The sequence below is a fragment of the Cebus imitator genome, unplaced genomic scaffold (assembly GCF_001604975.1).
Source record: "Cebus imitator isolate Cc_AM_T3 unplaced genomic scaffold, Cebus_imitator-1.0 Scaffold162, whole genome shotgun sequence".
NCBI classification, from domain to species: Eukaryota; Metazoa; Chordata; class Mammalia; order Primates; family Cebidae; genus Cebus; species Cebus imitator.
This window is the reverse complement of record NW_016107477.1, coordinates 4202439-4227976: the sequence shown is the minus strand read 5'-3', so window position 1 is coordinate 4227976 and position 25538 is coordinate 4202439. Positions and strand designations below refer to the sequence as shown.

The 25538-nt window shown below is 37.4% G+C and overlaps 1 protein-coding gene across 11 annotated transcripts in view; it reads right to left on the bottom strand.

The window, feature by feature from the left end:
- Positions 1-25538, bottom strand: part of ANKRD12 (ankyrin repeat domain 12) — a 155442-nt gene that overhangs the window by 13903 nt on the left and 116001 nt on the right. For 10 of the 11 annotated variants that reach the window (XM_017543936.2, XM_017543931.2, XM_017543939.2 and 7 more), the window contains 2 exons: positions 8958-13663; positions 201-299 (listed from right to left, as the gene is read on the bottom strand). In XM_017543936.2, the coding sequence (XP_017399425.1) occupies positions 201-299; positions 8958-13663 (4805 nt within the window). The remainder of the gene's footprint in view (positions 1-200; positions 300-8957; positions 13664-25538) is intronic. The other variant, XM_037744045.1, reaches the window with a different exon arrangement.

Here is a 25538-nt window from a genome sequence, read left to right as displayed (position 1 = left end):
TACTCAACATGAATTACAATATGGGAACAGCTACCCTAAAACAGGCTTAAAATTTTCCCATTTAATTAAGCCCAAGATAAAATCAAACCACTTCCCAAAATGGTTCTAGATTTTTAAAATCCACTAATGAAGAATTACAGGCCATTTTAATTTATTGCTAAACCCAGTTATTTTTAGCGTTAAGTATAAACATTTCTTACCCTTTCAATACTGTGTTGCAAACGTAGTTTCATCCTTACAACTTCCTGCTGCCGAAAAAGCTCTTTAAGTGGATCTGACAGTGAAGGTGGTGGTGTAATCTAATTAAAACAAATATATAGTTTAAAATAGTTTTATTTGCAAGAATGGGCTATTCTTTTAAAATTAAACCCTCTCCTAGAACTATGGTAACCAGTTCAGATGTAAAAAGAAAAAAAAATTAAACCCTTTTAGTGCATAAAAAATCAAATTCTGATGTCTTGTGAATTAAATAATACAGCACCAAATATACAACTGGTTACTCCTGTTTGAAACACTGAGCACAGTTAAGATGTTTTGATTCTGAGGCCACAACAAATTTCAGGCAAATTAGGACTATGGAAGATATTCTAGGGAGACATGTTTTAGATCATCAGTAAGTGACAGCTCATAGACAAGGAGGGGAGGAGGGAGGAGTCACAAAACCAGAAAAGCTGGTATAAACATGGAAGAAACACTCCTAAAGATTAAAGCAGTTCAACTGTACCTGTATAGTGAGGTCTGTCTGCAGATGCAATAAATGTCAAACACCAAAGTCCTGAGTGTTACATTTCTTTTATAAAAGTAGATGGTCTAACAAATTTGTTTTTCAAACTTCTTTATTACATGTGATATCCCACAAGACTTTGTCTATCCACACTCCAAAAAGCTTCTGGTTCACCTCTAATTTGATACTATAGTGGACTGTGCTTTCTAGTAGATGCTGGAGGTTAAGGAAGCTGATTCAATCTATGCACGTAACTCCACTGTTAAAATAAGAAACACTGGCTGGGTGCAGTGGCTAACGCCTATAATCCCAGCACTATGGGGGGCCAAGGTGGGCGGATCATAAGGTCAGGAGTTCCAGACCATCCTGGCCAATATGGTGAAACCGTGCCTCTACTAAAAATATAAAAATTAGCCGGGAATAGTGGCTGATGCTTGTAGTCAGTGCCAGCTATTCAGGAGGCTGATGCAGGATAATTGCTTGAACCCAGGAGGCAGAAGTTGCAGTGAGCTGAGATGGGGCCAATACACTCCAGCCTGGGTGACAGTGAGACTCCATCTAAAAAAAAAAAAAAAAGAGATATCTTGGCCAGGCATGGTGGCTCTCACCTGTAATCCCAGCACTTTGGGAGGCCAAAGCAGGATTGCTTGAGACCAGGAGTTTAAGACCAGCCTGGGCAAAAGATTGAGATCCCATCTCCACAAAAAATTTAAAAATGATCTGGATGTGATGGTGTCCACCTGTAGCCTCAGTTACTCAGGAGGCTGAGATAGGATTGCTTGAGTCCAGGAGTTTAAGGCTGCAGAGTATGACTGCACTGCTGCACTCCAGCCTGGGCAACATAGCGAGGCCGTCTCTTAAGTTAAAAGCAAAAACTTAAAAAAAAAAAAAAAAAAAAAAAAAAGACATCCAAGAGATGGCAGTAACCATCTGTGACACCTTAATACTCTTTTTCTATCCCTTGGAGAATTTCTATTTCCCCCCACAAAGTAAGACATCTTAGTATGTTTTGGCAAGCTGTAACTCTTCTGGTTTAACAGTCAATTCCATATGAAAGTGAGACAATCAGGTATTTTCCACTTCTTGATGTAGTGCCACAGGAATCATGTAACACCATATATGAAAAGCTCTTGCCAAAATCACACCTGTCTCTACAAAGACTCGATAATCAGCATTATGAGACTGAAAACATGTTAACCACGACCACAAGGACTCAATCAGTTGAATCACAATGTTGAAAATTCTACAGGACAAATAACTTACTGGAGCTGATCATTTCTCAGACCTCTAATTGCAGTAATCCATTTGTTTGATTTCTGTGTCCTGTGAACTGCTTTAAATTTAGCATGAGTTGTAGGTAGATTGATGGTTTTAGTTTTGGAAAATCATAGAGGCTTCTAGTTATTTCAAGGAATATAGAGAAATAATATCTACTATCTGACACTTGCTGTGCCAGAAAGCTTCTTCAAGAGGGTAAATACCTGACCCGCACCTTAGAGGAAGAGGAGCCAGAGTTAAAGAGTTAGTGAAATAAGTCATGTGGGAAGAAAGGCAAAGGAGGGAGATAATTCCCAGAAGACAGGATAGCATGCAAAAACAAACAGAATATCTGCAGACTATAGGTTGGTGCAAAAGTAACTGCGGTTTTGCCATTACTCTGTCATCCTTATTTCACACCATTTTGTCAAATTTGATTTCTAAAAACTTAAGACCACAGAAGAGATCAGCAGGGGCAAAGTAATGCAGGCTGCAGTCTACTCTGTAAACGTGCTTTTCTTAAAGTATGTTCCACAGAAGATTGGGTCCACAATTTCTCTTACAATTCTTTACAATCTTACAATTCTGTAAAGATTTACAGAAATGGTTCCAAGAACAAGTTTGGAAAACACTGTATACTTATATAAATGTACCCACTTAGAAAACTCTCAATACATCAACGCTTCTGATAAGTCCTGCAGTGAAACTACTTATTTTGAGATTAATAGTGTTTCCCAATCTTATTTGACCATGAAAGCCTCCCCACCTCACATAGGAGGTATTTAAATAACATACTGTGGAAGAGGTATTACATAGAACACATTAGGTTTAGGTAATGGAGAACCATGAAAGGTCTGACAGCTTGCTGCCGTGTGTGAATGGATACTATGGGGACAAGACTGTAGGCTAGGAATTGAGAAAGCAGATTATTGTTGTGTTAGTGTGAGATGGAGGAAGGAGTGAAGGAAATGGGTTTGAAAAATACTGGTGACTGGCCCAATAAACGTAAACAAGAGGACACACCTGCGGAGGACTGAGGCTTAGAGTGAGAACTGGAGGGTGGTTAAGAGACCACAGAAGGGGACAGGAGACAAGAAAGAGAAGCAGGTTACTGGGTAACTTCAGCTCAGTGCTGACGAGTTTCTGAAGCTTATGGACACTCAGTTGGAGCTATGCAGTTACACAAAAGAAGCCAAGGAGAGAGATTTGGTCAGGATATTTAAATGTTGGAATCACTAGCATATATCACATATAGGAGAGAGAGAAAATCACCAAAGAGATATGGAGGCTTTCTCAGGAAACTTTCCCTCTGGTGTTTTCCTCATCCATCTTTAAGTAAATAATGCTTGGAGATTTTGTCTTTCAGTATATCTGGGTCCCAGGGGTCTTGAGAATACTCACTCCCTTGATAGCTTCCCATGGATACACTTTCCTTTTATCACCCATTCTGGGGAGCCTTCCAAGATTTCTGTAGTGTGTAATCAGTGGCCACAGTAGAGACTAGGTTGTAACAAATCTTGTTTCCTCCCTGTTCATTTGATTTTTGGGATGTGAACTGCAGCTTTCCTCCCCTTGATTTCCTCTGGAAAAATGGCAGCACTATGGTTAAATTATGATTAAAGTACTAGAAGGATAAACCAACTGACTCTGGGAATGTTTTACCACACTTATTTTTCTTGTAGACATCTCATTGGTCTTGAACCCCTGGCCTCAAGTGGTCTTTCCACCTTGGCCTCCTAAAGTGCTGGGATTAGTTATTAAGTCATCAGGCCTGGCTCCCATTTTATAATTTCTAATGGGTTCTATAACTGGATAACATAAATGTGAGGAAAGATTACTTTCATAAAATGGCAATTAGTTGGCTGGTAGGGAACAAATGGATAAAGCCATATTGGAAAGTAAGAAAAAGAATGTCGTGCCCACAAAATTTTTGTTATGCTGGTCTTTATTATCTTTCAAACTGAATTTTGAACAAATGAGTTTAAGTCCAGTAAACTTACACACACAGCATTTTATGTACAAACTCTGGAGTTCACATATTAGCTTGAGTAAGTATGAACCTTAAAGTGATTTGTAGCTGTATAAAATAATGGTAACCACCTTAAATCTATATAGTATTTTAAAGTTTTAATGGGCTTTAGCATATTCTATTTCAACCTACTCTGAGGTAGGGTAGACCTTTATTTTTGTTTTACAGATGTGAAAACTAAGGATGAGAGATGGGAAATAAATAATTCAGTATCACACAGTGGGTCGGTAGCAAAATCCAGACTTGCAGTCATATATGCTAATTGGAAACCTACAGTGCTTTCCACTGTATTGTGCTGTGTTTCACTACTTTAGTAATTCTCATTAAAAAATAAAAATAACTTCCCAATACATTCAGGAATATTTCTCACCTGTTTATAGTCCCTTATAGAACAATATTTGATACAATTTCTTTTTTTTCTTTTTTTTTTTTGAGACAGAGTCTTGCTCTGTCACCCAGGCTGGAGTGCAATGGCGCAATCTCAGTTCACTGCAACCTCTGCCTCCTGGTTTCAAGTGATTCTCCCGTCTCAGCCTCCCGAGTAGCTGGGATTACAGATGCCTGCCACCACACCTAATTTTTGTATTTTTAGTAGAGACGGGGTTTCACCTTGTTGGTCAGGATGGTCTCGAACTCTTGACCCCTGATGATCCAGCCGCCTTGGCCTCCCAAAGTGCTGGAATTACAGGCATGAGCGACTGTGCCTGTCCACACTAAACTTCTAATATAACCAGAAATATTCTGAGAATTGTTTCAAGAAAGTCAAACTTGAATTACATCACCTTTCCAAGAGTTGAGAAAAGGTGACATATGAACATATACACATTTATGTATTTATAATACATACATAGATTACATATATGTGTGTCTGTATATAATATACACACACACAATAAATGTATACATATGTAGTCAACAGATTAAGGCAGCAACCTAATATGGTTCATCTAAAATGATTTTTACTGAAATAGTTTGTACAAAGTTCTAACTTAAATTTGTTCTTTACAGTTATACCTCTATTTCAAGTCCATGTCACTACATATTATTTCAGGTAAAATTTCTTACTCTTTAAGGGAAAATAAAGTTGGGGAATGAAATAAGAATGTTACTAGCTTTATATTTTTTGACTCATTAACAGATTATTTTGCTGAAAGAATCAGTAACAAATTTACAACCCTCCACCTTTTTTTTGAAATGGAGTTTTGCTCTTGTTGACCAGGCTGGAGTGCAATGGCGTGATCTCGGCTCACTGCAACCTCTGCATCCCAGGTTCAAGCGATTCTACCACCTCAGCCTCCCGAGTAGCTGGGATTACAGGTAATGCACTACCACGCTCTGCTAATTTTGTATTTTTAGTAGAGATGGAGTTTCTCCACATTGGCAAGGCTGGTCTTGAACTCCCGACCTCAGATGATCTGCACCTCGGCCTCCTAATGTGCTGGGATTACAGGCATGAACACCACACCTATCCTACAATCCTTTATTTTTAATCAACTACTACTGCCATCTAAATCTCAATCTTTTTAAGATTCAAAAGGCACTAGCATCAGGTATTCTGTGGATATGGGACTAAAAACCATCTTTCTTCTAACTTTTTGATCTTTTTTGAACTGGGCTTTGCAAGAAGGAATGTCTGTCAAATAGCATAGAATAGCCAGAGGATTCCAAGTATAGCCAGTAAGTACACATTATAGGAGTAACTGGAGCCAAGCCTAGAATAGTATGAGAAGGATCTTGTATACAAGAAGGAATAGGAAGGTTAGCCTGTAGAAAACTGGGAGTCCCTGAAGATGTTTAGCCCAGTAGTCACAAAATCAGTTCTGTGCTTTATAATGAACCCAGACAGAAAGAAGGCAAGATTGAGAGGAGAGATCAGATGAGGACTAGAAACCTATGGCAGAAATTCAGAATGTCTATTTTGTTCATCTCTGATATCTGGTTACTAGCACAATGCTTAGCACCTAGTTATGACTTGCATGTACAGTAAGATGAATGTTTGAATATGCAATATTTACATATCTGAATGATAGTCTAAGGAACTAAAAAAGTCCTTGCATGGCAGAGGTAACAGAGAAGGGAAGGGGTAAGGAAGAAGGATGAATGAACATGACTTAGCGGCTGGTTTGAAGTGAGGCAGAGAAGAGATCAAGGTTGAATCTTGGGTTCCCAGTTGGGGAAATTAGATAGCAGACAATGATAGTAACCAAAGAAAAGAGGGCAAAAAACACTTTTGAGGTAAGATAATCATTTAGCTTTAGACATGATTTTAAGGATCTTGTGGGACATTCAGGTGTCCAGAAGCAGCTAGGAAAGTGGTTATGGAGGTCAGGTCAGTAGCGTATCGAGGGCTAAAGATAAATTTGGGACTCAATCTCTAAGTGTATTACAGGTCACAGGCAGAGGCAGACATGTACACGATTAACTATATTATGAAGAAGGCATAAGGATGACCCAAGTAATTCTGCTTCAACAAGATTTCCCACAAAGGTGACATCACAGTTGAAACAACGGCAGAGACAAAAAAGGACAGAGAAGGGACCTGGAGAGAAGAGCATTTCAAGTGGAGGGAACAGCACTACAAAAGCAGTGAAGACGAAATTTCTGTTAACGAGTGAGTTCAGTTTGGCTGAGATACTGGGTATGTTTGGAAGCAGTGAGAAAATGAAGCTGGAGAGGTCGGACTGAGGTCAGATCATGAAATGCATGGTTATGCAGGGCTTACCATTTGGATTTTAAGCTGTAGATCATGGGAAGCCAGTTAATTACATCTTAGGTATTTAAGTAGGGAAATGGCTTTTTATTGTTTTAAAAGTAGAAACTTAACAACAAAAGAGAATGCTCTAGTAGAAAAGAGCCCAGAAGTAAAAAGTTGCCACAATGATTGTATTAAGTAAGAGATAATACCAAGACAGTGGTAGAGGGTATAGATTTTGTAGTTCAAAGGCACAATGGTTAGAATTTGGTGACTGCTCATTTTCTACTCTGGTGTCAGTTCTAATGAATACAGATTTCTCAGAAAGTGAGAGGTAACTAATTCCCTTTGGTACATGTTAAGTTTAAAATTTCAATGCAAGAACGAGGCACTCATCTGAGCACTGGTGTGCCCAGTGCTCAGACTTCCCTTCCTGAGAAGTCACCTATCAGAAGGGTCATCCACGTTAGAGGTCTTGTGGATTCAGCTGAGGTCACTGTTGCAATTGCATTTCACTTCTTGCTTTGCTCAATTCTGCTTCCCTCACTCATTTATTCTTGATGAAACCCACCAATAAGCCTCTTGGACACAATCACAGCATCTGTTTCCTGGGGAACCCAATCTATAACAAGGTGTCAGAAGTGTATTTAATTTAGGTAGTGGTACCCAGGAAGTGCTGATATTTGGTTTTGGAAGTCAGAAATGATACAACCAGATAAGAATTTTAGGGAACTACCTGACACTTGGAAGACTACTGAAACCACAGATATGTAGATAATTTCCACATTTAAAAAAGACATAAGTGAAAAGTTAACGAAAGAATGATGACCAGCAAACTCATATTAAAAGGGTGAGTAGGCCACGTGTGGTGGCTCATGCCTGGAATCCCACAGCTTTGGGAGGCTGGGGTGGGAGGATCATTTGAGCCCAGCAGTTTGAGACCAGCCTGGGCAACAGAGTGAGACCTCATCTCCACAAACAAACAAAAAACAAAGCACCAGCAGGGTATGGTGGTGTGTGCCTGTAGTCCCAGCTACTCAGGAGGCTGAGATGAGAGGATTGCTTGAGCCCAGGAGTTTGAAGTTATAGTTAGCTATAATAAAGAAAATAGTAAAATAAAAATAAAGGGTGGGTGTAGAGAAAATGAGTCACTAAAAAATACAGAAAAAGGGCTGAGTGTGGTGGCTCATGCCTGTAATCCCAACACTTTGGGAGGCTGAGGCAGAAGGACTGCTTGGGGCCAGAAGTTCAAGATGAGCCTATTATAGTGAGACTCTGTCTCTCCAAAAAAAATAAAAATAAAAATAAAAAAAATAAAAAAAAATAAAAATAAAATAAAATAAAAAAGAAAAAATAAATAAAGACTAGTCAGTGAGGCAAAGGAACCAGAAGAGAGCACCAACATGCAAGGACAGGGAGGGAAGAATTTTATGAAGTGGACACAATGTCAAATTTGACATACTAAAGAGAAAAATGAGTCCAATGAATCTGGCAATTATGAGCTCAATGGTGACCTTTTCCAGTGCAAAACGGTAAAGGAATTAATAGGAAATGAGACAGAGAAAGCATGCAGAGATTACACTTGGACAGAGTAAGCTTGATAAACTCACAGTCATGGGAGAACTTTTTTCTCACCAGGATAGAGGTGACCCAACTACATTCAGAGTGCATAAAGGTCAATGGAGAGGGAAAAAAATGAAAAAANAAAAAAAAAAAAAAAAAAAAAAAAAAAAAAAAAAAAAAAAAAAAAAAAAAAAAAAAAAAAATACTAGCAAGAACAGTGTTTGAATAGAGGACGGTTCCAGAGAAGACTGGAAAGAATGGGCTTAAAAGCCTATGTGGAGGCATTAACCTTCCAAGAAATAAAAACATGCTTTCTTTGAAGCAAAAAGAAAAGCAGGAAAGAAAAAGAAAATACTGTAGACTTGTGCTGTCCAGTAAGTAGCCACCAGCCACACAGGGTTACTTAGTACTCACTAAAATGTGGCTTGTCTGAATTGAGATGTGCTGTAAGCATACCAGATTTCACACTTAGTTTAAAAAACGTAAGACATCTCATTAATACTTGTTCTAAATTGATTACATGTTGAAATAGTATTTTGGATATATTAGGTTAAGCATATATTAAAACAAATTTTACCTGCTTCTATTTTTAGAAATGTGGCTACTAGAAAACTTCAAATTATGTATGTGGCTAGCGTTATACTTCCATTGGACAGCGTTGCAGGTGTATAGTAAGTGATGACATTACTTACTGTGGGAATACAAATCTTGCTTAAGGGGTTTCCATCCAGGAGATATGATCCATTAAATGTTACATATTCATCATAATACTGAGGTGCTTGAGGAATCACACTACATAATAATTTGCGTTTTTCTTCAATTTTTTTCCTTATGTGCAAGTATTCAAAATATGGATTTGCTCTCTCTGAACTGTATGGCTGAATCTCATCTAGTTTCAGAGAATCTACAATGGCTGCCAGAGATTGCTGAGTTTTCTCTTTTGCCTGTAGTAAAGAGGGACTCACTTGCACAGGCTGAGGTACACGTGACACTTTCCTTTTCCGTGGATGGTGAATTTGAGGATCGTCATCTTCCGTTAATCTTATTCTTCCTCTAGGAGATGAGGATTCACTGTCTTTTTCTGATAACAGTGTACAGCTAGCAAGAATCGGTTTGTTTTGATTTGCCATTGTATTTGCTTTGTTTCTAGTCATTCTTTGAGGGATTTGGTTTTCAGTTTTATCATCTTCGGCATTTTCTTCTAATTCTACTTTAACTAACTGACCATATTTATGCATTTCTGGTTGAGCTGACTGTTGTGAATGGTTTTCCAGACTTGATAAAATGCTTTGTTGAGATTCTTCATCTTCTATGGAAGGCAAACACTTTTCACTTTCTGGACCATGTTTTGGATTATCTTGTTCATTTAGGTTTCCTTTTGGCATCCCTGCATTCATTTCACATAAATCAGAATCACACCTATTAAAATGAGTTAAAACCAAACTCTCTACTTTGTTTTCCTTTTCATGTGAAATAACCTGAATATCAACTGTGCTGTTCTCAACTTCATGGCCACTGGAAGACTTATAAGTTAGTTTGCTAAATGCATAATGTGTATTTAGCTGGGTAGAGGCATCACTTCCATTAAAGTCCTTTTCTGATGGCAACACAGGTAAAGTATAAGCCTTCTCAAAGTTTGGTGATGCTTCCTGAACAGTGCTGTCAGAGTACACTGGGACAAAGGCATCCGTTTTTTGAACATCTCCTAGGACAAAAGTATTTTCTGTATCTTTTGTAGATTCATTATCAGTATCTAAAACAGAGCTAATAATCTGAACTGCATTTTTTTGTTGTAAAATACCTGGCTCTTGATTGGCAACATATGACAAAGACATATGTTTAGAAATTGATTCAGCATCTGAAAGTGATTGGCTGGGGAAAGAGCAAGGTTGCTGTGAAGGTATAAAGGATGCTGGATCCTGAGCGCAAGAGTTTCCTGGCAGTTCAGTCTGGCGAAGGGATAAAAAGTCAGCATTTTCTTTCAATATTTTGTTTTCAGAATTAGAAAAACTCACAAGAGAGGATTCTTGATCAGTTACGTTAGAATGCGGGCAGATAAAGTCTCTGGTGCCTATTGTCTCTAGTCTATCAGGCATCTCCCATGATTTATTTTGGATCACACCAACCTGACTAGATGGCTCTAAATGCACCGGACTGTCCATTACAGTGCCCACTGGAGCAGTATTCTTGATGATATTTCTATCAGCCGAAACACATTTGCTGTTTGAAGCTCCAGTTGGAGAGGCTGCAAGACTGGAACGGATGTTAGACACATCTGAAAGGTCTCTTTCAGGCACATTTGAGAATACCTCAGGTTTGGGAGAAGGACTAGTATCTCTTGGCACAGTTAATAAGCTACCTTGATTGCTTTCTTCTGATATTACCTGGAATTGTTTTGTATGTTCACAAATGACAGATGGCATGCTACATCTTCGAACTTCTACAGTAGGTCTCCCCTCACTTATAATTAGTTTAACATCTTCTACAGAAGATGACCTAAGATGGGATGTTGGAAGTCTGTTTGCATATGGTGGCTTAATCCGCTCTGGCAAGTCAGCCAGGCTGTCCAATTCCCTTTCATGAAGGGCAGGCGATTTGGCAATTGACAAAAAAGGTGACTGGGAAAAGGACGTTTGGGATTCGGAACCCTCTAACATAAAGTCAGAGTCATACTCAACTGGAGGCCTTGGGGTCGTCACTGTAGTATGGCAGGAATCTTCTGAACTGGCAACAGAAATCATGGATACAGATCTGGAGCTGAGACCTGACTTTTCATTTTCTGATCTAGGAGACTTGTTTAAGATATTATCAGAAACAAAAGATGACTTTCCTAAAGTCATTACATTTTTGGTGTCAACAGATTGTGATCTGCTACTCATAGCATCTTTAGGTTGTTTCTCCTTGGCATAAGCATCACTCAATTCTGAACTCTTTGACCTAGTAAGTTCTTTATTTTTGGATTCAGCTGGTGTATGCTTTGTTTTTTCCTTATCTTTTATTTTAAGTTCTAAACAGTTACGATTTTTCAACCGTTCCTTTTCTTTTTGCTTAATTTTTTCCTTATGTTTTTTGTGCCACTGTTCTATTTCTAGGTCTTTAAGGCTTAGCATTCGTTCAAAACTTGTCTGCATTAAATCATCATTCACTAACCTCTTTTCTTTAGGCCGGGTATCTTTTGATGCTGGTGATGACTTAGGTTTAGGCTTATCTGCTTCAGATTTTGGTTTGAGTAAACTATTTAGTTGAATTTTATCTTTATGTTTGTCTCGTTCTTTGTATCTATCTATATCTTTATCTTTTTTATCTTTTTCTTTTCCATCTGGAGTTTTCAAAGGTTCATCTTTTGTTTTTTCTTTAAGGGATAAGGGTTTTTCATGTTGTGCTTTATTACCATCTACTATACTTGATTTTTTCTCTTCCTGTACATGTTTGGAGTTAGCTATATTTATACTTTCTTTATCTCTAGATTTTTCTTTTTTATCTAGCTCCCTGTCTTTTTCTTTACTTTTGCCTTTTTCTGATTTAGTATACTCATTATTATCTGATTGTTTATTTTTTTTCTCCAAGTGCTTTTCTTTGCTTTCTGCTACATGCCTCTCTTTTTCAGGCTTTTCTTTGTCATGTTTCCTATCCATCTTTTCTCTACTTTTCTCTCTGTCATCAGTTTTTTTAACAGCAGTAGTATTTTTGGTCTTCTCACCTTCTTTATGGCATTTTTCTGTGTGATGCAAATATAGCTTGTCCTTTTCTCTTATTTTATCGACACATTCACTAAGATCTAACTTGTCTTTTTCTGACTTATGCTCATGTTTTATCTTCTTTTCAAAGTTTTTTCTTTCCTTCTCAATGTCCTTTTCTTTAGTTTGAAATCGCTTCTCAGATTTTTCTTTACTTTCCTTTATATGCTTTTCTTGTTTTTCAATGTCTATTTCCTTTTCCACTGAATGAAGCCCGATAGATTCCTCAATGGCACTCATACTCAAAGAAATAAATTCTGAGTCTTTATCTGTGGGTATGTTCTCTCTTTCTTCTTTTAATTCTTTTATTTTTTCCTCCCTAAAAGATTTCTCGCTTTCCTTTTTAATCTTGTCTCGTTCCTCTTTAAAGTTTCTCTCTTTTGAGACATGCTTTTCCTTGGTTTTCTCATCTTTGATGTTTTTTTCCAATTTTGATTTTTTTTCTAATGTTAGGGATTCATGTTCCATATTTAAAAACAGATCTTCAGTTTCATCACTTTTAAAAAAATTCTCTTTCCAAAATTCTCTATCAAATTCCACACTCCTCTGCAGTTCTTTGGCACTATCCTTATTTTTGTATTTTTCCTTTTCAACTTCTACTTCTTTTTTATGCTTTTCTTTTTCCCTCTCTTTATGTTTCAATTTATGTTTTTTTAATGTTTTACCCTCTTTATCCGTTTTTTTCAGTGTGCAATCTGAATTTTCAAACGTTGGACTATGATCTTCATCCTTTATTTTGGCATTTGATTTTTCACCAAATTCTAAATGGAAATCTTTCTGATGTTTGCTTTTATCCTTATGCTTACAAGATTTTACACTTGAACTTTCTGGCAAGAATTCAGATTCTGTATTATCATACCGAACAAGATCGGGCTGTAACGACATTTCAGAACTTCCTGGTGATAAACATGTTTTAGTATGTTCCTGTTTTAGTGGTGTTGACTGTTTTTCACTTAATCCACAAGAATGTTTGGGAGATTTACCCGTGGAAATATGAAATAAATGTAATGAAGTATCATCTTTTGGGCTAAAAGATTTCCTAAAGTTCCCCTCCTCTCTGGTCTTTTCTGAACAATCTAGTCCAGTATTTACTGTCAAGTTTGTTATTCTGGTATTTTCTTTTCCTTCCTTTTCTTGCTTTAGCTCTTGGTTCTCTTTATTTTTATTCTGGTTCTTCAATTTTCTTTTAACTTTGCCTTTCTGTTTGTGTTCACCTGTAACTACATATTCCTTTTTGGTTTGTGTATCAGAATTTGATGTTTCAGGGATGAGAGAACATGTAGTAGAAATCTTTTTATTCTGAAGAGCTTCTTCATCAGAACTTTCAGTACTTGAATATAAAACCCTAGATGGCTTTTGTTTTTTATTTTTAAATGATTTAGGATAGAAGGCTTTCTCCTGTTTTGCATATAAACTAGTTTTTTCTGCTTCGGGTTCATTTTCTTTTCGTTGTTCTTTCCGAAGAATATGCCTATCATCAATCATCTTATTAATTTCTTCATCATCGTCATCTTTGAACTCATACTCATCAAGGGCAGATGGAAGAGGTGTTTTACTGGGAAGGATCTGTTTACTTTCACAGATGAGAGAGTCTTTCTCTGTTTCAGAGTCAATATTTTCATCAACACTAGAAGGATTTACAGATTGGGCCTCTTCAGAATCTAGAAAAAAAAAAGGAAATGTGGTGTTGGTCAAAACACAACTGTCAGAAAAATAATTGTTTTTTTCTGAGAGAAAAATCTAGCTTATACAATAAACATTTCAAACAATTCATAATCACTACATATTTATATGGAAATAATGCAATAGCAATATGTAAAAACTGCTAGTGTTGTAGAGCAGCTTTACTATAAAATACGCTCTACAGTGAGGCTCCTTTTGACACTTCTAAAAGCACACAGTATGTTAAAATCATAAAATGTAGTATAAAAATATGGTTCTGCAATCAATACAGGAGCACGTATCTCTTTGATATACTCATTTCCTTTCTTTTGGGTGTACACTAAGCAGTGGGGTTGCTGAAATCATATGGTAGCTCTATTTGTAGTTTTTTGAGGAAAGTCCAAACTGTTCTCCAAAGTGGTTGTTTACATTCCCACCAACGGTGTACAAGGGTTCCTCTTTCTCCACATTTATGCCAGCATTCATTATTGCCTATCTTTTGCATAAAAGTCATTTCAAGTGGGATGAGAGGAAATTAGTATATTGAAGAGATAACCTGCACTCCCATGTTTATTGCAGCACTATTCACAATAGCCAAGATATGTAATCAACCTAAATGTCTATCAATCGATAAATGGATAAAGAAAATCTAGTTGATATACACAGAATATTCTTCAGCCATAGAAAAGAATGGAATTCTATCATTTGCCACAACATGGATGGAGGTGGAGAACAGTACTTTAAGTGAAAAAAGCCAGGCACACTAAGACAAATACAGCATGTTCTCACTTGTATGGGGAAGCTAAAATTAAACTCATGGAAACAGAAGAATGACAGCTATCAAAAACTGGGAAGGGTTGTGGAAAGGGGAAGAGAGAGTTAATGGGTACAAAAATACAATTAGATAGGATAAATAAGATGTAGTGTTCAGTAGCACAATAGGGCAACTATAGTTAATTATTTATTTCCTATTTCCCCATAACTAAAAGAGAGGAATTAGAATATCCCTAACACAAATAAATAATAAATGTTCGAGGTAAACCAATTACCCTGGTTTGATCTTTACACACTGTATACTTCCAGCAAAGTATCACATGTACCCCACAAATTATGTACAACTATTATGTATCCATAATTGTTAAAAACTGAAAAATAATTGCAGTTACCAAAAATATACATATTTTTAAATACATATACATTTATATGTATAATAACCCAGGGGTCTTGATTAAGGTGAAACATTAGCTGGTAAAATGTTCTTTAAAGGTGATGGGGAGATGGAGGCAGCAAACCACATTGCCATGTATGTACCTATGCAACAATCCTGCATGATCTGCACATGTACCTCAGAACCTAAAATACAATAAAAATATATATACACATTAAAAAAAATAAAAAAAGTTCTGTACATTCTGCACACATGTACTTTTTTTGGAGAGATAATAGTTAACTCAAATAAGATTCTTTAATCCAAAACTGACTTAAAAACACTAACTTAAAGGGTTTAATTATGTAGATATCACAAATTGTTTTATGTGTTTCAGAATATTTTTTGTATTTTTGGTAGAAATGGGGTTTCATCAAATTGCCCAGGCTGGTCTTGAACACCTGAGCTCAAGTGATCCACCTGCCTTGGCCTTCCAAAGTACTGGGAATACAGGCATGAGCCACTATGCCCAGCACCCAGCCCCGTAAATTCTCTTAAGGGAGTTAAATATAAACTGAGAGCTAAACTGGTTTGTCATCTGTGTTCCTGATTCATCAATTTGAAGCAATGCATTCCAATTCAGATATATCTTTTTTTCCCCTAATGGTTCTTTTAAAAGATTTCTATCTTTTACAAAGGAAAGAATGTAAATTCTAAAGTAAATAAGTTACCCTGACACTGATGTCCATGATGAAAGCCTGGAAATTTCTACAGGTGAATGACCCTCACCTGGCTCTGGATCTGGAGTCACACACACCCATCAGGATCATCTCTCTGCACACTCGTTTATCAATGTCATCTGCAAAGATCCTGTGCTGCTCAACCAGAGGCTGGCCAGCCTGTGGGCCTCAGCAAAGATCACTACACCTCCATGATGCCATTTCACTTGCATACCACTTCCCTTTCTTTGCCTGAGCAGTCCCCAATTTTTAAATTTACTTTAATCATTCAAGAACATAGATCAACCTGGTCCTGGTTGGGGCAGTAACTCTTCAAAAAATGTTTGTTCTGCCTTTCTTAGTAGATGACTGCTGTGGTGAGAAAAATCATCCGAAATCTGCAAATCCTTAAGTTTCCTTAAGTAAAAAATGGCCATGTTTATTATTATACTAGTTATTTCCCATATTTTAAAGTCTCTGCCATCTATATAACTAAACTTAAACTCGTATTTAATAAAAAATTTTTTTGAGACAGTCTCGCTTTGTCACCAGGCTAGAGTGCAATGGTGTAATCTCAGCTTACTGCAACCTCTACCTCCCAGGTTCAAGTGATTCTGTCTCACCTTCCTGAAGAGCTGGGACTATAGGCATGCGCCACCACCCCCGAACAATTTTTGTATTTTTAGTAGAGATGGGGTTTCACCATGTTGGTCAGTATGGTCTTAATCTCTTGACCTCGTGATCCACCTGCCTCAACCTCCCAAAGTGCTGGGATTATAGGCATGAGCCACTGCGCCCAGACTAATAAACCATTTTATACAATTATTTCTGACAAAAAAAAAAATGCTCTTTAAAAATTTCTAATGTTGATCATTTCAATTTATTTTCAACAATTTTATTTGGAAAATTAGGAATAAAAATGAGAAATAGGTTAAGCAACTATTAAAACACTTTATTACAATCTGTCTTAAGGCTTTTTTTTTTTTTGAGATGTAGTACAGTGGTACAATCTTGGCTCACTGCAACATCTGCCTCCTGTGTTCAAGCAATTCCCCCTTTAGCCTCAGCTGGGATTACAAGCGCCTGCCACCACACCCAGCTAATTTTTATATTTTTAGTAGAGACGGGGTTTCTCTATGTTGATCAGGCTGGTCTCCAACTCCCAACCTCAGGTCATCCACCTGCCTCGGCCTCCCAAAGTGCTAGGATTACAGGCATGAGCCACCGTGCCTGGCTGGCATTTTTCTTCTCCATAAAAAAAAAATTAAGCTCCATTTTGTTATTTAAATGCATCTAAATGCATTCAAAAGTTCTTGTATGCCTCAACGCTACTTCAGATATTTCCAACTAAGACTGTAACATTTAAAGAATGGTGGAATGTTATTTGAATTTTCTATTATCGTGAGGCTTAACTGTTTGCCTGACCCATCAATTTCTATCTTTTCTTGTAGGTATATTAATGTAACAGCAACCAAATGAAGCAGATGTGGCCAATGCAGGGTGATAACAGTATATACTATAAATCTCTCCCTCAAAATCTCCTAAAAAAATAATGGGCAGAGAGGTGTTGACACATGATATCTATTCTCATGTTGACATTTGACAAAGTAATGACATTTCACATGCCTGATGAGAAAGAGATGATTTAAAAACATTCAAATCGTATTAATTATGCATTTTTATAAAATATATTACTGTCATACTGTCATATATATTTCAGTAGTTGATGATTCAAAACTAAATATACCATAACTTTAAACTTAAAAAAAACTTACAGTCAAGTCCCAGTCTTTACTTCCAATCTTTCCTCTGAAATTCAGCTGACTAACCTGGATATTCCTAAACTCCTTTCAACTACCTCAAAAACAAAACTGAAAACATTCATTACTTTTCCTTCCACAGCTGCTTCCTCTTACTGCTTACTCCTCACCTCCGTGGCACACCAACCCATCAAGCTATTCAAATTTAAAACTCTCAGAGCCATTTCAAATTCTCTCAATTCCTCAACTTCCAAATTCAACCGTTCAAAGTTTTGATTTCTGGACTCTCTCGCTTTTGTTCTTTTTTTGAGGCAGGGTCTTGCTCTGTTGCCCAGGCTGGAATGCAGTGGTGCAATCACAGCTCACTGCAGCCTCCCACCTGGACTCAAATTATCTTCCCACCTCAGCCTCCCCAGTAGCTAGAACTATAGGTACGCGCCACCATCCCTGACTAGTTTTTTTGTAGAGATGGGGACTCACTATGTTGCCCAGGCTGGTCTTGAACTCCTGGCCTCAAGCAATCTTCCCACTTTGGCCTCCCAAAGTGCTAGGATTACAGGTGTGAGCCACTGTGCCCAGCCTGGACTCTCTCTTAAGTCTATTTTCTCTTTATTCCCACTACTACTATCTCAGCTCAGGGTCTCATCATTACTTGGCTAGATCAGTAATCACGTAAACCACAATGTGACCAGTACTACCTATCATTTCTTATTCTCATCTGAGGGCTCCCCACTGTAGGGTAACATAAAAACTCCAATGATGATAAAGAACTCTCAAAATCTGGACGACCATCTTCACTATTACCATTTTTTTTAGGCCAGTCAAGTGAAGCAGTGTTGAGTGGAGCAGCAACAAAGACGTCTATAGCTAGTTGTAATCAATTATTTGTAAATACCACTGCACTCAGAACAGCCACTACTACTATTTATTAAGCCCTATTATTTGCTGAGCAAATAATATTTGGTCTTTACAACAGCTATTATTATCCTCATTTAAAAGACAAATCGAGCCACTAAGTAGCTTTTCCGGGGTCACCTACTAAGGGATGCAGCCCAAGGTATTTCTGATTTGAGTGAGTTCTACCATGACTTCCCTTTCATTGCTTCTTGCTGAACACATTAGCCATATTAGTGTAGTACGTCCTCTTCCCCAAGCTTTCATGCATATTTATGTGGATTCTAATCAGTTTCTCTTTATTATTTCCCAACTGTTTAACTAGATATCTCAGATTAACGGTCAGGTAGAGGAGCAGTCAGGAATTTATACATGTTAATACAAGTGCAATGGTGTTTAGAACTAATTGATCACAACCAGTTACAGATTCTTTTTCTACTCCCATTGCTTATTTGACTAGGCCTTTTAAAGAATGTATATATAGGAAGGGATTAGGGTAGTGATCTGTTGTGGGAAGGAAGATGGAAAGTAGACTTGAGAGTGTATTTGCATTGGAATTTACTTAGATTATATGTTTATTTGAAGTGGTTTGGAAGGAGGTAAAGTTAACCTCCTCATCACTCCTTGGGAACATCACTGGTTTAGAATCATTTCAAAAGGTGTGCACTTTTATCCCTGTCATACTGATCACTGGACATAAGAAGTCAAATTATTGTCTGCTTCCCAGAAAAGGCACGGGAGAAAGAAAAAGCTATCTGCTCCATAATACCCCAGTGCGTTCTATGTATTCTAGGAAAGTGCTTAAACACACACAATTTAGCTTTCTGTAAACTTATAAAAGTAGCACTTTATTAAGAGCACTATCTATAGCAATCAGGGAATGAGAAGCTTATATATGTTATACATGAAGGGTGAAGGATGAGAGGTGTGACAGTGTGGTTACTGAGGGGAAAAAAGCCCCATTTATGGAATTTGGAGGTCTTCTGGAGAGAAGGTAACATCACTACGGTAGCTGTAATCTTCTGCTTTTGTTTTCCACATTATTAAAAAGTTACCTCAAATGTAAGCCTGTGATCTATACAGAGGAACTTTCATAAGGCCTAACACATAGTAGCTGCTTAATGTTAAATGTATAATGAGTTTTATAACTGTACTAAAACATCAAGAAATTAAGTGAGGGTGCTTATGGTGGGATGAGAGAGAAGTGTAGAGAGATGCAAAGAACAAATACAAATTTATTCATTATATAATTTTGTGTAGTATCCAGGTGGCAACTACTGTCTGGATAATTCACTACTCATGTTTCCTCTAAACTCAGCATTTGAAGAGGTGCCAAATATTTCATCCATGTGCCATGACTTGCCATAGTAATTGCCATGCGGAACTCAGATTTGCTATTTGATTTGCTTCACATATCATCCTTAGCTCTCATATAAAAGCTTTCACACATGCACTGACTTGCCTGTCTTCCTACACTGAGCTCCTGGTTTTCTCAGCTGTTGAACATTTTTGTCAAACAAAATTTCTTATTTTATATAATGGCACCATGCTTATATAGTGGTGTTTGTATAATTATTTGAATATGTATTTTATGAATATAAAAAAATAACTGCAGACACAAGTAATAATACAATTAAGATAAATAAGGAAACGATTGGGTAAAATAAATCTCTGCCAGGCGTGGTGGCTCATGCATGTAATTCCAGCACTTTGGGAGGCAGAGGCAGGAGGACCTCCTGGAATCAGGAGTTCAAGACCAGCCTGACCATCATGGTGAACCCCCGTCTCCACTAAAAATACAAAAATTAGCCGGGCATGGTGGCAGGCACCTGTAATCCCAGTTACTCGGGAAGCTGAGGCAAGAGAATCACTTAAACCCAGGAGGCAGAGGTTGCAGTGAGCCGAGATGACGCCACTGCATTCCAGTCTGGGCAACATAGCAATACTATCTCAAAAAAAAAAAAGTAAATCTTTCGTGTTCTTCAGAAGCTCACTGAAAGACTATTGAATTGTGAAGCAAAGGAAAATTAAAGAGCTTACATGAAATACTTCACTTAGAGGGAGAGAGATATTGTAACAAAGAAAGTCACTAAGTCTATCAATATTTTGAGGAACAGCAATGAAAAATAAGGTTTTAGGTCAGGAGCGGTGGCTCATGCCTGTAATTCCAGCTCTTTGGGAGGCCGAGGCAGGTGGACCACCTGAGGTCAGGAGTTTGAGAACAGCCTGGCCAACATGGTGAAACCCCCTAGCTACTAAAAATACAAAATTAGTTGGACATGGTAGCGTGTACCTGTAGTCACAGCTACCCAGGAGGCTGAGGCAGTACAATCGCTGGAACTCAGGTGGTGGAGGTTGCAGTGAGCCGAGATCGCACCACTGCACTCCAGCCTGGGTGACAGCACGAGACTCTGTCTCAAACAAAATAAAAAGAAAAATAAGGTTTTAAAATTATGGGCAAAATGATTATGTAAATGACTGTAGTAATTGTACAACAAGTTTATGTTAATACTGAGTGCTAGAAATGTTTCAAAAAAAGTCCAATGTTCATCTCAGTCTTGACAAAAATTTAAAAAACTGATCAGAACCATTGAAGTTAACACTATGATCTCCTGTTAAACTCCAGCAAATTCCCCACAAGCAAGTTCTTCTCTCAACATTGAAATCACTCTAGGTAAACTGTAAAAATTGGAAACTAAGATAAGAAAACACTTGAAAAAAATGTGCTTTAAAAGAAACTATAGGCTGGGCGCAGTGGCTCATGCCTGTAATCCCAGCACTTTGTGAGGCTGAGGTGGGTGGATCACCTTAGGTCAGTCAGGAGTTCAAGACTAGCCTGGCCAACATGGTAAAACGCTGTCTCTACTAAAAATACAAAAATGAGCCAGGTGAGGTGGCAGGTGCCTGTAATCCCAACTACTCGGGAGGCTGAACAACAAACTATGGAGATGCAATACTCAAAATCCAGACTCTGAGAAAATTTATCAGGTTATTTCAACAGAAAACTGCAAAAACATAAGAAAGGAAGAAAGGGGAATATCTACAGATTAAAAGATACTCAGACATAACCAATTGCAATACATGAACTTTATTTGGATTCTGATTTCAAAAAAGTTTTTTAAAACACATACGATTTTATGACGCAATTACAACAGTAATTGGAGATTTCAAAATAATAAAATTAGCCTAGATATAATGATATTGTAGCACACTTACAGTAAAAAGCAGCCCTACAATTAAAAAAAATTTTTTTTAGACAGGGTCTCCCTCTGTTGCCCAGGCTACAGTGTAGTGGAACGATTACAGCTCACCGTAACCTTGAGCCCCTGGGCTCATGAGATCCTCCTGCCTCAGCCTCTCAAGTAGCTAGGACTACAGATAGCACACCACACCCAGGCTATTTTTTTTTTTTTTTTGGTAGAGATGGGGTTTGCTGTTGCCCAGGTTAGTCTTGAACTCGTGGCCTCAAGTGATCCTTCTGCCTCTGCCTCCTAAAGTGTTGGGATTGCAGGCATGAGCCCAAGGATTTAAAATTAGTTAACAGTAGGCTCTATGGCAAAAAACCAACCAAACGAAAATTATTTATTTCATTTTCAGCACCCTTTTTGCACAATAGAAAGTGTTACATTCAAGCATAATGAAGAACTGTCTTGGTACACTTTAAAATAGGTGTAATTACATCAAATAAAGGTACATAAAATTGATACTTCAGTTACATGTTAACAGCAGGATCATTTGACTCTGAACTTTGTGTACTTGGCAACAATCAGCCCAGTGTAGTGCAAAATTACACGGTCTGGCATTAGTTTACGTTTGAATCTTTGCTCTGACATGTAAAAGGTCAGTAATCTAGTATTAGTAATTAACACTCACAGGACTGTCGTAAGGATTTAACTAATTTATGTGAAATGTCTGGCATACTTGGCACATATACCATGCATATGATAAATAGCAACTCATCGCTTATAAAAAAGAGAAGAATGTATCATGTAAATTAAAAACTTTTTTTTTCTTTTTTTTTTTTTGAGACAGAGTTTCGCTCTTGTTACCCAGGCTGGAGTGCAATGGCGCGATCTCGGCTCACCGCAACCTCCGCCTCCTGGGTTCAGGCAATTCTCCTGCCTCAGCCTCCTGAGTAGCTGGGATTACAGGCACGCGCCACCATGCCTAGCTAATTTTTTGTAGTTTTAATAGAGACGGGGTTTCACCGTGTTGACCAGGATGGTCTCGATCTCTTGACCTCGTGATCCACCCGCCTTGGCCTCCCAAAGTGCTTGGATTACAGGTGTGAGCCACTGCGCCCAGCCAAATTAAAAACTTTTAAGTACTTTTGACATCAAATACTGCCAAATTCAATTAAGGCACATATGTCAATTTTAGAAGGCCAAAGTCTAATCCCTTATTTGTTTAACACTGTACTACAAGATTGAAGACAACGAGATTCAAGCTCATTCCAGGCACTTACTTCACTTATTACAGGGCTACAATTGGAAGTATGTGGTCCTTTAGAATAATGGCAATGGAAACCTTCAGTCTTTCAAATAAACAATGGAAATATGTAGACATAAACTTTTCATGGGCGGGGAAGGAGAGATGCAGGGAGGCGTGAAAGAAAGAAGAAATAGAGTAAATCAAGAAACTTATTTTCTTATATCTAATTTTTAATGTATTAGTGTTTGGTGGAATTTTTACTTTTATTATAAAAGTACTAGTCATAATTGACAGTCATTTGTGTAAAATATTTTCCAGTACTTCTTAAAAAGGAAAGGAAATGGAGTGGAGACAGCAAATAGGGGAGGGACACAATAATATAAACTTTGTTGCATTTACTAACTGTAATTTAATGCCAGTATATGATTAATTTTAAAAGTTTCTACAGCTAAGTAGAGAACTTTTCACTGAAAGTAAGCCTTGGTAAAAGGTTAAAATGAATACTTATGCAAGTCTGTAAACTGTCTCATTCATCTATGTCCATCTTACAAGTCCAGAATACTACTATGTAATGTTAATAATACATCTGTCATGACAATTAAGCTAGTAAATGGCAGAGCTACATCTTCAAACCCAAATGTCTCTGACTCCAAAATTGGTACAACTATCATGCTATGTTACTTCTTAGTATGTAAAAGACACCTACTATAGGTAAGACAACTGTATAAACATCCAATAAAATGATACCATATTTTGTGGCCTTTCCATAAGAATCTGAATAAATATCTTCTACCTTTATTTCATGATTGAGTACACTGACAAAACAACCCTGCACAAAAATCTAGTCTCTAGAACAAAGTATTACTTTAAATGAGATCTGTTATTAATTTACATGTGTTTGAGTTTTAAATTAAGAAAACAAAATGCTATTAAACATACTCATCTGAGATTAAAATTGAATTTCATATATGAATTTGGTATTTGTCTATTCTTTACTTGAGATATTCACATCTCAGACATAAATATCTTGATTTACATACAAACTATTAATATAGTTTAATAAAGAAAAAAGTCATGCCTTGAATCTTAAACAATTATAAACTAGTGATTATAAACTGGTCTTATTTTTTTGAGACAGGATCTAGCTCTGTTGCCCTGGCTGCAGCATGGTAGTGTGATCATAGCTCACTGAAGCCTCAACCTCCTGGGCTCAAGCCATCCTCCCATCTCAGCTCCCTAAGTAGCTGGGACTACAAGTGTGCACCACCATTCTTGGTCACTTTTCTTTTTTTTTTTTTGTACACATGGAGTTTCACCATGTTGCCTCTGCTCATCTCAAGCTCCTCTGTTCAAGTAATCTGCCCTCTTTGTCCTCTCAAAGTGCTGGGATTCCAGATGTGAGCCACTACGTCTGACCAGGTATTCTTTAAATAGTAGGATTACTACTAAGAAAAATTATCTTTACATTGGGAATGGTGTTTGTTTATATGGTCTTTTTATTCAGATGGGCTAACTACAAAAAAAAAGTTCTAAGGTGTATTTTAGTGATCTTTATTTAAAAAAAACCTTTATTGTACTTCTGTTATAAAATGGGTAAAAGAATAAAAAGTCACCTATAAAATAATCCCACCACCCAGGAGAAACATTTTTAATAGCTTATTTTAAAGCATTACACTTGATTTTATTTGAATTTAATTAACTTGGAAATAATAAAGAGAACTTTTAAAACAGGCTTGTCCTCTTGGCCCTTTTAAATTCCCTGACCTACTACTGTCATTTCAAAAATTATGCTTACACTTCATGAGAAGTCCAAAATCATGCTATTATTTTAGACTGCATCGTATTTACCCTGGAGTTTTTGTCTTTTTTCTTGTTCATCAGTACAAAATGCCATCATATCGTCAATAGCATGACACAATAAACTCTCAATCAAATTCACACAATACGAGTACTAGCAACTACTCTTTTCCTTGATAACAGACTTCAGAAAGTTCTTTGAAATTTTGTTGTAAAATATGCCAATTGCTTGTTGCTGTCATTCTGGAATTTTTTTTTTTAATCCAAATCTTGAGTTAGAACTGGGCATGGCAGGAGACATCTATAGTCCCAGCTATGTAGGAGGCTTCGACAGAAGGATCCCTTGAGCCCATCAGTTCAACACTAGCCTGGGCAATACAGCAAGATCTCAACCAAAAAAAAAAAAAAAAAATTATAAGTCTCCACATATTTTAGTCTTATATTTTGTATCACTAAAAAGCAATATATTTGAATAATTTTCCAGAAAAGGAATAGAAAGTGTATCCAAGGACATTTTTCCTTAGCCTTTTTACCAGATTGATGGTTGGCAGGTGACAGAATTCTAGGTTTAAAATAATTTACTTTGATGTAAAAGTAATTCTTAAGAGTCTTTCTCTGGGGGGAGAAATCCAAGATGGCCGACTAGGAGCAGCACAGGATTGCAGCTCCCAGTGAAAGTGTGGAGGCCGCTGCAGGTGATCCCCAGGCAAGCAGGGCTTGGAGTGGACCTTGGCAGTCCTATAGCAGAGGGGCCAGACTATTAGACGGAAAGCTAAGAAACAAAAAGAAAATAACTTCATCATCAACAAACTGCGTGTCCACTCAGAGACCCAATCTGAAAGTCAACAACTACAAAGATGACAGGTGGATAAATCCATAAAGATGGGAAGAATCCAGTGCAAAAAGGATGAAAACACCCGAAACCAGAATGCCTCTCTTCCTACAAGGGATCACAACTCCTCACTGGCAAGGGAACAAGGCTGGATGGAGAATGAGTGTGATGAATTGACAGAATCAGGCTTCAGAAGGTGGTAATAAGAAACTTCTGTGGGCTAAAAGAACATGTTCTAACACAATGAAAAGAAACTAAGAACCTTGAAAAAAGATTTGATGAAATGCTAATGAG